Source organism: Egretta garzetta, unplaced genomic scaffold (genome assembly GCF_000687185.1).
Source record: "Egretta garzetta isolate BGI_Z169 unplaced genomic scaffold, ASM68718v1 scaffold173, whole genome shotgun sequence".
Lineage (NCBI taxonomy): Eukaryota > Metazoa > Chordata > Aves > Pelecaniformes > Ardeidae > Egretta > Egretta garzetta.
In genome coordinates this window covers 376,501-390,077 of record NW_009259112.1, presented here as the reverse complement: position 1 = coordinate 390,077, position 13,577 = coordinate 376,501, and the positions used below count along the sequence as shown (strand labels likewise).

The window sequence follows — 13,577 nt, the reverse complement described above, 5'->3', positions numbered from 1 at the left end:
TAAAAAAATAAATATATACTATTCCGCTTAATTACATTCATCCTGAGCTTGCTCAGCTGTGCTAGAATCTAGAATGCCTGTTATACAGGAAATCACCTGATATTTTAACATAAATTTTTCCTCCATTTAAGTTGCAGTACAAAAGGCATTTCATTTCCCTTTCTGCTCTTGAAAATATAAACTTTTTGTGGCACTAGAAGTTGATAGAAAAAGAGACAAGTGAAAGTTATGGTTGTTATCTTGCTCGTCTTTCTTCATTTCCACAAGTGTGGGATACAAGGGATTTGGGAGACTTTAGGTTTGTTTGCTGCCAGTTCCTACAGAAATAACAAACGCTTTTCATCAGTCATCACAACAGTGAAACAGATGAAAAGAAGTTGTGATTGAAGTTTAGAACATCTAATTTGTACATCTCTTTTTCCCAGTTAATTCCTGCATCCTAAATACTTGAATAATGATCAAAGATCTTAGGATGCCTTCTAATAAAAGGCAGATTTCCGAACCTATTCATTTATTTCTCGTGACTTCACAAAGGGTGCTTGTTATTCCTATTGTTTACTGAAGTCTGTGTAAAGCTTTCATCCCTCCCTTTTTCCTTAAGTGCAAATGTCAACTGGGTCAAGATGCAGTAACTCAGTGGGTGATGCTGAGACTGACAATGTGCTCCCTTGACCAGTGGCTAATGCCAACTGGAGTTGACACAGGGTGATGTGAGTTTTTTGTTTTTGTTTTTGTTTTTTTTTTTTTAATTCTGCTAGGAAAAATGGACTGGAGAGCAGATGACCCTTAGACTGCCAGTGAGGTTTGTCTAGGCCTAGCTGTGCTTGCTTTCAAAGCTGCGGAAAGCTCCCGTTCTTGACAGTCTCCTCATGGACAGGTTGTCCCCTCTGCTCTCTGGTCTCGAGGACTTACTCCTCTGGAAGGGGTTTCGCAGGCCTGTTGCATTCCGCTGCCTGTCAAGTTTGTCACTGATAGAGTAGCTCTTCCGTGTGTGCTGTGCATACAACATGTTGGACTCCTCCGCAGAGTAGCTGTTTGCCCGCTCTATTTTTGGAAGTGGGATGCTGTTGGCTAGAGTTCTTGTAGCATTGCTGTCTTGAGGAGATAAGGGCATCCCCTTCTTGTCTTTGGCCTCAATATCCTCATGATCAGAGCTCGGGTGACTTAGTTCAGCTTCTCTCTCTGGGTGGCAGCATCCCAAGTCCTCCACTTTACCCCCGAGACTTCCAGGGAAACTGGCCCTCTCTGCGATGGCCTGGGGAGCGCTCACACACCTTGTGTCTATGCAGTCCGTAATACTTGTGTACTCTGCTGTTTTGACTGGGACGCCAAGGCTGCTGAAGTAGCTTCGAGATGGAGAAAACATAAAACTGTGAGATTTCACAATTGGTGTCTCCTCCAGAATAAATGGACTTGTAGCCAGGTAACGACTGCTTTTAGATCGCTCTAAAGTGTGATACAAGGGAGGGTCTGAATCCCAAGGGATTTGGCAGTCTGTGATTTGGGAATAATCTGAAGAAAATGCTCTTGTTTCTATTCCAGAGGTCTCCTCATAGTCAAGACTCCTGCCAGAAATTTTTTCGCCGGGTGTGCTGCTAATATACGCGCTGTTAGCTAAAATGGAAGAGGCTATTTGAGCCTGCAGAGCTGCATCTCCAGTACCAAGAATATTTATGGAGCTGTCAAGAGGCTCTGTGTCAGAATGCATCTCATCCATGGCAGAAACATAGATGTCTATACAAGACGAAGGCCTTCTAGAGTCTGGGGCAATCGACAAGGTGCTGGTAGGGGCTAAGGGAACCTTTCCTTCTTTTGCTATCGAGTGGGAACTGATAGCCCGATGCAGGCTTGGAGATCTTTCCTTAAAAATGCTTTCAAACTTTTCCAGCCCACACTTGTCCTTCATATTTGTTGCATAGAAAGAGTGGCTACGCATGCGGGGCGTGATTGTAGGAGAGGTTGGGGACATAGACTCCTCTCCTGTGGGATCTATGATCTCTTGAAGCTTGTAAGTATTTCCTTCCTGACTATTGAAGCTACTCTGCCTCACAATGTAGGCTGCATCAGTACAGTCGGATGAGGTCCTGGATCGTATCTTGGTTGTCTCACCTCTCTCTATGCCGGTCAGTTTTTCTAAGGCGGTCACCATTCGTCCCATCATATCTTCCAGCTGAGCAAGCCTGATGTCAACGGTCTGCAGAGAGGCCTTCATGCAGTGCTCCCGCTCATTTACTTCTTCCAGTCTCATGGCCATGTTCTCTACCCTTAAAAAAGAGAAGAATTAAACAGATTCATTTCTACAAAGCAGTGATGTTCAGCTAATAGGTCGCCAAAACAAATGGGAATGAATAGGTCTTAAAATTCAAAGCCAACCTACACCACCTTGTTTGTGTCAAAACCCTGCTAAAAGTTTCAGCAAACAAATACCACTCTCTCAGGAAACTGCTCCAGTGGGTTAAACCAGGGGTGTCCCCTGAATAACATAGAGCGGGGTTTGGGACAGGGGTTATTACAGAAATGTTACTATGATTTGCTGCCTCTCTGCTGCCAAAACTTCTAATTAGTTTGTTATGAATGAGTAACACTTGGAGCAGATGCCACATGATGTTGTCCCCAGTTGTGCCACAGGCAGGACCACTGCAGTCAACTGCAGAACTAAATGAGGTAATGAAAATGGGCAATATGCCACAGAAGGTGGATAACCCCATTTTTTTTCCTGGTGTTTGCCCCAGATTTACACCAGCTGGTGCTATGTGGACCTAAGGAGATAATTTCGTTGTTCTCTGACTAATTTTTAGCTCAGATATATATATATATATAAAGTATCAGCTATTGTATTGAATGTAGGTAATATCAAGTAAAGTGTGCATGAAGACCACAGCAAGGGGAACACCGATCAAACCAAATTCTGCCTACAATAGGGTACACACACTAAAATGGCTCCATTACTGTGATTGTGCTTTGGGTAGTCTGTGTTAATAGCTTAGGGACTGAAATGATGGATTTTAAAGTTATTTATTAGCTACCTGTCATAATATATAAATAAAAATTTAGATTAAAATATTAATATGTAATTATTGAAAGTGTGATCCTAATTTAAACTTCAGTATATCCGTTCTACGTTGTTGATCTGTCTCATGATAAAATGTTTTTGACTTTAAGGTGAATTGTGTACTAATTTATGCCAGTGGTTTTCAACCATTTCAATTTTCTGGCTTCTAAAACATCACTGCTGAAGGATTTATATGGAGTCCTCTAATTTTACACAACGAAATTGCCTTTAGCACATACGAAATTTCTTCGCGTAATTAATTTCTCTGGTTGTAGTGCCTAGGGTAGACCAGGAACCTCCATTATCTGCCAAAGAAGTATTAAAAACAACACATTGATATAGTTTTCTTTGACTTTTAAGGTTACAGTTCTGGTTTTCCCCATTCCTGTAGACACTGAAAAATGAACAGAGAAGTGACAAATACCAAATGGCAGGATTTCCACACTTTTCTCTTCACAAGTCTGTTACTCTCTGCCTGTTAGTGCAATTCATACTCAAATGTTAATAGGCACCCTGTCAATCATAGCTAGGATTTCTGATGAGATAGATACACTCTTCCACTACTGCTAGTTGAACTTCCAACAAGACGAGTGACCTGGAACTGGCAACGCCATAAACACTCTTACTTGCCCAGAAGGAAACCAGATTTTCGCAATGAGTGAATATTGGGCAGCATTAATGCCTTGTTAATTAATGCACAGAACTTTAGCTGGTGAAATGCTGAGGTCTGACTACCTCATGGTGATGAGCAGCAGCAACCCGCCCGCAGGAGAGAGGAGAGGGAGGAGTGTGACACCGCTCCCCACAGCAAGTCTCACATTCCTGTGAAACATGGGCTTTTTCTGTTGGAGATTGTGAGTCTTGAAAGCACAAGCACAGCAAATCAAGTGTGAAGCAGTAAGTACATTGCTGTCACCAGACTTCAATAGATGAATAATCAAGTAACCACTGCTAAGAAATGAACCAGTACTTTGAAAGAATCTCATTCTACTCTTACTATCATTTAGGCACCAGTCTACCTCTATTCTACCAACTTCAGCAAAACAAATTAATGTTCTTGCAAGCACAGGATAATTCTGTAGTGACAGAGCAGTTTATATGGGAAGCAGTTGAATTTTCCCTCATGGTATTACTTATCTGAACTGCTATTTTATAAAAAACAATTATACTTTTAAAATATTTATTGGATAACAATTGAGTTCCTCGCCACACATTCAGATTCTGTAACGACTGTTCCAAGATGATGAACAGATATAACATCAGGATTTTAGAGCTGTCAGACATACGGAACAATTCGAGAAACCTCCTGGATTTTACTTGAGAATGCTCAGATTATGACCAACAAAAAACATTTACCACAGCAACAGTTACCCAAGAACTGGAATGAACTTACAACATTCTGTGAAGATAACTGGATAGTCTTGTTTGGTTTGATTTTGTTTGTTTGTTTGTTTTTTGTTTGTTTGTTTTTTTGTTGTTGTTGTTTTTCTTTTGCTTGCTTTGAGAGGTGTACACAAGTGAAATAATTTTTAATACAAACATAGCCAGTTGAATTATTGCCCTTGGTTACATATTTGTATCTGGAATTTGAGTAGAACTGTCCATAGTGCCTGCATTCATGTGAGGGCTATGCAATGCTACTGAACACAACTAATGCATCCCAAGAAGAACCTGGAGTCATAGCTTGCTGGTGCATGTTCATATACTTGCCCTGCCTTCCCTGAACACGATCTGTTAGCTACTGCCAGAAGCATACAGTGTGAGACTGGTGGTACCGCTGGCCAAGACGAAGATAGCCTTTTGAGTTACAGGGTCTGTTGGTTGCTATGGAAGTAATCACAGATATGATTGCATGGGTAGTAGTGGGTAATTTATAGAGAAACTCAACAAGATAAGAATAATGCAGCCCAGGTTCAGAAACCAGGGGTAACCAGAGATGTGCATAGATAACCAAGAAGAACATACATGTATTTACACTGGATGGGCCCTGACTGTATAATTTTATTCACAAAAAAGAAAGCTTGTGTGGTGATGATCTCCAAACCTGAAGCTATTAGCTGAATTTAGTCACCTTTTGTTACACATATTGCATATGGCCACTCCCAGATTTTTTAACAATTATTTATTCTTTTAATTAGTGATACTCTCTTATGGTAATTTGATGTTCAATTTTGCAATCATTCATCGCACAGAACAGCACCAGGCTCCAGGAGTAATCCTACTAGAAACATGATAAAATCACATCAGCCAAACACTGTGGGCATAAGAGGATACGTTCTGGAGAAATACAGTCATAATCTGGTCCTTAAAATGTTTTAATAAGTGAAATTTTCTATTTTCCCATATTGTTGTATGATCTTGCACTTAGTGAATAGATAGCTAAAGCTTTATTTCCTTCAGGAACAGTTTTGAATTAAAAAACTATTTCAAAATAAGAATGCCCAAGTTTTGCTTTGGATTGTTTTTCTGTGTGGGCTGGAGATAGTATAAACCTTTTGGCAAATTTCACAATATCCATGTATGATGCCTCCATTGCACCTGTGCTTTTCCTTACAGCAAGACTTATCCACTGTATGAGAAGGTGCCAAGCCATCCTAACAGATGGGAATGAGAACAGAAAAAGAGGATGCTACATGTAAAATGTGCATCAAGTGTGTTCTGCTGAAGCTCAAAAATTTCTAAGAGTGAAACAAACATGGACTAAATGAGGGGAATATTTCAGTAACCAGGAAAAAATAAAAGGTCAGAACTGGGAACCGGGCAAAGATTTTATATTACCTGTGATAAGCCTTTTTAATTTTGGTTTGGGAGATGATGGCTTTTGCTGGCATTCATTTTGGTTATATTTATTTTTAACCTTTGCACATCTCTTAACTGAATGCTAGAATTAGATTCAGAAGTCTCTTTGTGGGCCTATGTCCATTTTTAAGGCATCATTTGTACTTCAAAATCCTTTTCAACTGCTGCAAAGACTGTAGACACTGAGTCACTTACAGGCGTATCCACCCTGCTTGTTATATGGAACTGTAGAATGGTTTTATTTAAGTAAAACATGGACAGCAGTTCCCAAGCCTGTAACAGGATGTTGGTACTTTGGCTGACATCTTTTGGTAAAGAATTGCTGATGTAACTGGCCAGCCAATTTTCTCAGGTGGGTGGCTTCCGCAGGCTGAAGGGGTTGGGTTGTCCTGCCTGTGTTCCCATCTGGAGCCCAAGACCACTTAACCTTCTGTGACCACAGAGAGATGTCGCTGTATTCACAGACCTTTCCTACTGCCACTCTGCATGTGTGGCTGGATCTGGCAGGCTCAGCAGAAGCCCTTTTAAAAGCCCAAACATATTTCTGTTCACTTCAGCCTGCCATCCCTGAAATCAAGATAAAAACTATGTCATCATTCACACAGACGCGCTTGGTGTAATTGCTCTGCAGACTACAAAGTGTTAAGGTGCTGTAGTAATGGACACCATATAGTACTAAAGTTGACATAGTAATATCTACTCCAACCAGCTTATCTGCTTTTTAAATACTGTTAAGATGTGATCCTGCTCCTTTTGGAATCAACAAGAGGTTTTGCATTGGGTTTGAAAGAGTCAAGACGTGTCCACATAGAAAAAATGCCTACTGAAGAGATTGTTTCAGCGACTTCACACCAGATCAAGAAAAATAGTGCAGTCTTTTTTGATCATATTACGCACGTCTCGGTGCTGGTCAAAATGTGCCACTGAATGTTTCACAGTGATTAGAAAGGAAAGTTGTGATTCTGCTGCTGCAGTGAAGTGAATTTGTCCAACTTTGCTTTCCTCACAGGTCTCCAGGAGATTCACCAAGACTTGCCTAGCCTGATAAATGCAATTAAAGGAAACACCTTACAGCTTCATACTGCTTTGTATTTTTCCACTTAGTCAATCACTTCCTCTGCTGTGTATCACTAACCTGCTGCTACTTCCATGTGCCTGTGTGAGATCCTAGCCAGTGTGCTACTCCTCCAAGTTACTTAGTACCTGGGGTCAGGGAGGAACAAGCATCAAGTGTCATTTCATGCTTTTAATTTCTAAATATGAAAGGATCAGGTAAAGGAGAGATTCTGTGTGGTGACACCAAATGTGGACACCTCTGTGGTGTTTTTTGTTACAAGAGAAGTAAGGCGATTGCTGAACCAAGACAGGCACCACAGGACGCCAAGGCCGACTATTCCAAGGTGAGAGCATAAACTGCAGCTTGTTGTAGGGAAGTCAGACAAGATGCTGTGGTCCTGACCCAGCACAGCCACTGACTGCTTAGCTGAAGTTGTTCATTTACACCCAGGTCAATGCAGCAAGAAACAGGGTCTCTTGTTCTTTTGCTTTCCTGAACTCTAACCTGCCCCTGTGACCCACCTAGGCTGAGCCTCAAAGCAATACTCTCTTCCCATCTCCCATTTTCCTTCCAGTGCTAACCCCCTACTCCCTCTTCCAGGCATACTGGGCTTTGCACCTGCGGTGTGCAGCTCTTCCTCCAAGCAGGACCCGGGTCACTCTGATAAATCCAGCTGCAAGTAGGAGCTGCTCAAGGAAGAGGTGAGCTATCACAAATGCGTGGAGGGGAAGGAAGGCAGTGAGTGGTCCAGGTGCCGGTACGCCACATAGGGCTTCTCCCAGCCCTTCCTTCTTGAGCCTAACAGCATCCCCAGCTTCCTGCAAATGGAAGGTCTTCAGGGGGAACTTCACTCACATTTGCAGGGCTTTGTGGTTCAATTTTACACCATGTAAAGATGAGTTAATTGGACAGATGTTTAAGCTCATAACTCATGCCTGTAATACAGGTATTGTGCTTGGTCTACTACTACAGGCTAATGACTGGACGTTGGGAGAGAAACTGTGTAGTCTTGCATCCTCTCAGTTTTCTTTGCTTTATATCTTGTTAATTGTACAAAGACGTCTCTATAGAAATTATAACGTGCAAATCTGGATTTTAAATATTTGAATGCTCCCCAGGTTTGAAAAAAGAAGTTTGGTGTTTTAGATTAAGAACACTTCAAGGGATACTTCCTTGGCCATAATTGCTGGCAAAATGACATACCTGGGCATCCAGGTTTTAAAGGGTGTGTTATTTAAGATACTTAGATAGCCCTGATTCCTCAAACATTTTTTAAGTATTCCTCAGATCTTTGAAGTATTTGCACTTGCCTTGTGTGGTAGAGTATTGCAGTAGGTTTGGCAAGGAGAGAAGAGAGCTATTATGAGATGAGAACTGCATTCACCTGGGATTTCATTGCTGCAAGTCCTAGTAGTGTATGTGGGTCCAGGAGTGGCCTCTGTACCCCACGGGGTTGCTACCTGGGTATCCCTTACAGAGCTGGGGCATGGTGGTTTCCATATTACACTGTTGGCTAAGGTAAATGGATTTTTAAAGAACTATTTCTCTGTGGGGCTCAGGTGATTGTCTTCATTTGGGATTTATAATCATGAAGTCTCTTCTGGAACAAGGTGCTTTAAGCCATTCATTTAAAATAGACATAAGGGCTCTTTTCCTATAAAACAGGGCCATCACAGAGTGCAAAGGCAGACTGTTAGATATTAATTTTCAAGGACATAGAGCACTTGCCTAATGTAGGGGAGGTCCCAGCTGGATTACTTTTTATTTACAAAGGCTTCAAACATACCTCTCTTTTATTGGCCACCAAAAGGAAAGCTGTGCCCGAACAGAGATTTGAACTTGTGTCTATGATTTTCAGGTTAGTTCTTTGACCACTGGACTACCAGAACACAAGAAAAAAAGGTACTCAGTTGGACCACAGATCAATTTAGCCCACTGCCTTATTTTGAAGCACATATAATTCTTCCCCCCTTATATTCTCCAGCCTCTAAATGTTTTCTGCTTAGGAACTTCATGGGCTCAGTATGATCTCTATGTATTTAGCAGTCCTTACTGGATTTCTCTTCCATAAGCTTGTCTAGTCTCCGTTTCAACCCCTGTAGACTTCTAGCTGAAATCACCAGCTTCTTTTAGACCTCATCAGCTTCTTTTAGACCTCATCAGCTTTCAAGAACTTGCTCTGTTCCACTGCTTACTGCATGAAAAAAAATTACCTATTTTTGTTTATTTTGAACCTGGGCTCCTGCTAGATTAATCTGTTGCTCCCCTATAGCTTGTCCTGGGAGAGACAGAAAACAATTAATTTCTACTCACCCTCTCCTTGCACTCACAATTATATAGACCTCTATCATCTAATTCCTCGTTTGTCTCTTGCAGACCAAGTAGAGCTGGATTACTTGGCCATTCTTTATGAAGAAGCCATTCCATGCCTTGCCATACTTCCCCTCTAATATCCTTTCCTAAAATATGACTTTTAGGAGTGCTGCTTTCAGTAATGCAGATGATTAAAGAATGTAATATCTTCTAATCGTGCTCTGGGATAGATTTATTTCAAAACCAAATTAAAAAAGTGCTTCCTTGCCTTCCAAAACCACATTTTAGATATAGCTGCATTGGGACAGTGCTAGAAGATTATGTATAAGGAGAAGAGTGTTATATCTGTGTAATGGATTACAATGACAACTCATCTGACCTCTGTTATTCAAGTTAAAGTAGAGTATTCAGGGAATGGAGTATTCAGTGGTTCATAAGCTTTATGTATATCTGACAGGATATTGCCCTAAAATATTTATTAGTAACAATTCTATGAATCAAACAACAAACTCTGTCCTCAAAATTTTACTCCGTTGCTCAGCTGCTGTGTGATGAAAGCATATAAGCACCACAGCAGATGAACAGATTTATGGATTTTTAGGACTGATGAATTTGAAGACTGGCAACTTTCAGTGAATTAACGTATTACTTTTGTCCTCTGTGCATTTTGTTGCTGTAGGTGGAATGTCTAGTTCCTTTTAAATTAACAGCAAGATCCCTGTTGCTCTCAATGAAACCAGCTTACCCAGCAAGGCCATCCTGAAACAAGGCTCGCTCTTTATCTGGATGACTAGCAGGTCAGTGCTAAAGCCGTAGTCTTCACTGAGGAACTCTCATTTACTTTCCCATTGTGTTCTGACCACTTGTGCCCTAAAGTTCTGATTTAAGAACTGAAATGCAAGAATAATTTGTGTTTCTCACTATATCAGTTGTGTTCTAATACAACTGGTTAAAAGATTCACACTTTTCAAACTTTGAGGAACCTTTGCTTTAGCAAAAAAGAAAAAAGAGACAAGAAATTCACCACCTTTTATCACTCTGCTTTTTAGTTAAGACTTATTAAAAAATACCTCAAATGTTTCCCTTTTCAAGAAAAAGAAAGGAAAGGTGAGAGGGGCAACAGAAACCCATTTCCAGATCAACTTATGAAAGAACAAACAAAAAAAGTGCACCTTTCTGAAGTGACACGGATTCTTTCATCATTGGAGGAATTGAATCTGTCATCCTTTTCTCTAAAATATTCTTCTATGCACTGCTCTTCAAAATCATGAACTTTTTTCAATTCGTCCTCAGTTATGAAAAGTTCTGTGGAAACAATGGAAAAACCTGAATTTGACAAAGATTAACACCTGAAATTAACTACATTCTTCTTTTTGTGTAATTCATGGACTAGGCTTTTAAAGGCAGGCTTCAATTTTTCTGACATTTTGAAAGCAGATAGATGCAGCTAATTACCAAATTAGTGCCTTCAATTATATATGATGCTGGAGACAGAAACACTTAAGCAGGCAAATGCTGAGCAAACATGAATGTATTTTGATTGCGTGAGATCTAAACACAGCTGCTGGTCAGGTCCTGGAGAGATGGTGGGAGCTAAAGCCTGCCTGTAACCTAATACAGATATAATCAAATTAGCAGAGTGCTAGGAAAGGAGTCTGAGAGTACAGAGGGTCTATATGACATGGCAGGAGCTGGTATCTGCAGGCAGCAGCAAGGGCTGTGGCAGACAGTGTGATGTGAGTGTGGGAGGAGAGCAGTCTGGTTGCACTTGCATCTCCAGTGCCACCACATGACTCCAGCTCCCTCCTTGGAGAGAACTGGGCTGTGGCATGGGCTAATGTTGGGAAGAGAGGCACATCCCTTAGCTCCCTTTCTCTGGCATATACACTGGGGGAGGTGGAGATCTTGTACTTTGAAGAAGTAGGTAGAGAAGAGGAGAGAAAGTGTTATCCAAATAATCTGACAGGTTTTCCATCATGCTTATGGGAGTTCATATTAAAGTGTCTGGAGAAACTACTCCTCCAGTTTGAGTCAGTGTCAAGGAGAAAACATGTGTCTACAAAATAATTACTTCTCACCATCTCTCAGCTTCTCTAGGCAAAAAGTGTGCTGAGGGGAAGTATGAGCTGTTTGGTCAAACAGTAGGAATGCTCTCTCTGTATTTTCAGAAATAAAACTAAGATCTGGAAGTGCAATGGACTGTAAGAAGAATTCCAGCAATAACAGACCTCTAGCAACAGCAAAACAAACCCCTTTGCTTTGAGGGAACAAAGAGGGGAACAACGCCCCAAAATCCCAGAAAAACATAGCCTCATTAACACTCTGAGGAGAACAAAGGGTTGAGCAATGCAGGTAAAACTAACTGATTCAGGTAAGATTTTTGCAGTTAAAAGTAGTTCTCTGCTGGAAAGTTTATCAAGGTGCTGATCTTAGGCTTCATTCATGTCAAACACTAGATATTACCAAGGGCATTGGAAAGTCTCACTCTGTAATTTGTCTGAGGCTTACTTAATCCATAGTCTCTCTCATCTGGGTCGCTTTCATGCTTCCGCCATCTGCAGCAGAGGTGTTGGAATATCATAGTCATATGGCTGAAAATGATCAGAGGCGGTGGGAGAACAGGTCTTTCATGAAATGTCATGATTAGCTGATATCTTTGAAACTTCCACACTTGGTTGGATATGGATTTGACTTCAAAAAATGTATTGCTAGAAGGCAAGAAGAGGAAAATAACATCAGATTGAAAAGGTTTTGGGCACTTTGCTGATATGACACCACCTTGACTAGAGACATTTCACTAACAGTGGCAAAGGTTTCCTTGTCGCAAAAAGAGGAAGAAGAACAAAATAAATGAATAAGTTTGTGCTTCAGCAAAGCATAGCAGCAATCAGCCATTTCAGAGTATCTTACTACTGTGTGTATCTGCTCTGGACAACCACTGAGTCTTAGAAAAACCCAATGAGACAGGAAAGTATTTTTATTCTTGTTTTTCATATTGGGAGTAAATGATGCCACAGCTGAACTTTAAATTTTTTGGCTTATCTGCCCTGACTCCGATCAGGTGTCTGTCCCTGGAAATGAGCCAATGTGAAGAATTTGGCATTTCCCTCATTCCCTGGAGAAAAGCTACTGCCTCTTTACCTCTCACCATCACATCCTCTGAAAATGGGTCTCAGCCAAAGTCTTCAGCTTAACATGCTGTGAATAATGTCCATCCCCCCAAATTCCATACTTGGCAATGTGGCACTCACTTGAAAACAGCAATGAGGAGGTTCACCAGAAGGATGTTTGCAACCAAGAGGTAACAGGCCATGATGGCAGGAACGATCCATGCTCCTGTCTTGCAGGGAGGTAGCTGGATTATTTTGCCATCTTCTCTGGTTTCATTTTGACCACAAGGAGCTGGGAACAAAAATGCAAAAAAATGCAAAATGGGAATGAATCTTATTTTTTCACTGCTTTTTACAGAAATATTTAAATGTTTATAAAGGTCTGCCCTCCAAAGCAATACCTTCCAAATAACAGTGGCATTGATGCTCCCCCCAAGAAGTTTGCACTTGCTATCACAGATTTTACAAGTTGCAGTTCTTGTTATTGTGTGTTATTTGCCATGAATATCGAGATATTCCCCTCAGAAATTGCAGCAGACATGCCTGGTGTGAGTAAGCTGCCTGACTGCATACAGCTGTAATATCATGGTACTCTGGTAGTAATTAGTGGCTGTGCAAATAAAAAGACCAAAATGTTTAATCCTGGAAAAAAGCTTATGTATTTTTTTTTTAATGGTGAAAGCTTGGTCTTTTTTGATTGATGGAAAGCGATGTAATAAATAGTACAAGGAGGAAGAAGTACATGAAAGTAAATTAAAAAGCAGACATTTATTGCTGTGCACTGCACTGCCCCCAGCCCCTCTGGGACACACTCATAATGACCCTCTGCTATTAAGGACTTCTGACTGCATGCCTAGAAACAGTGGGGGAGATTACCAAGCCTTTACCCTACCAGGTAAAGGGACATGTAGGCAGCAGAGCTGCCACCTGCTTCTTCCCTGAATACTTGGAACCAAAACATTCTCAGCATTAATGTTGTAGAATTGAAGCAAGGGGAGAAAAAACATTGTGGAATGGTCTTCCTTGCTTATTTTTTTACATGCCTTCATGTGCTGCAGTGGGTGAACTGCAGCTGGAAACATGGGTTCAGTTTTTGTCTTTCTAGCCTCAATCCTAGTGGCTCTAAGCACCGCTGTAATCAGCTCTTCAAGAAAATAATTGAAGCAGCAGCTTACATATACAAACCATCTTAGTAAAATTTGCACAGCACTGCAGCTATCTTCACCTTGTCCCCATCAAAAAGAAG

General features: G+C 41.0%; 1 protein-coding gene across 1 annotated transcript in view; it reads right to left on the bottom strand.

Annotated features, from left to right (window-relative positions):
• Positions 1-814: 814 nt before the first annotated feature.
• Positions 815-13,577, bottom strand: part of TRPM3 (transient receptor potential cation channel subfamily M member 3) — a 301,300-nt gene continuing 288,537 nt past the window's right edge. Inside the window, exons 23-26 of the mRNA XM_035891054.1 lie at positions 12,473-12,623; positions 11,730-11,929; positions 10,394-10,526; positions 815-2,264 (exon numbers count right to left, since the gene is read on the bottom strand). Of these exons, the coding sequence (XP_035746947.1) occupies positions 815-2,264; positions 10,394-10,526; positions 11,730-11,929; positions 12,473-12,623 (1,934 nt within the window). The remainder of the gene's footprint in view (positions 2,265-10,393; positions 10,527-11,729; positions 11,930-12,472; positions 12,624-13,577) is intronic.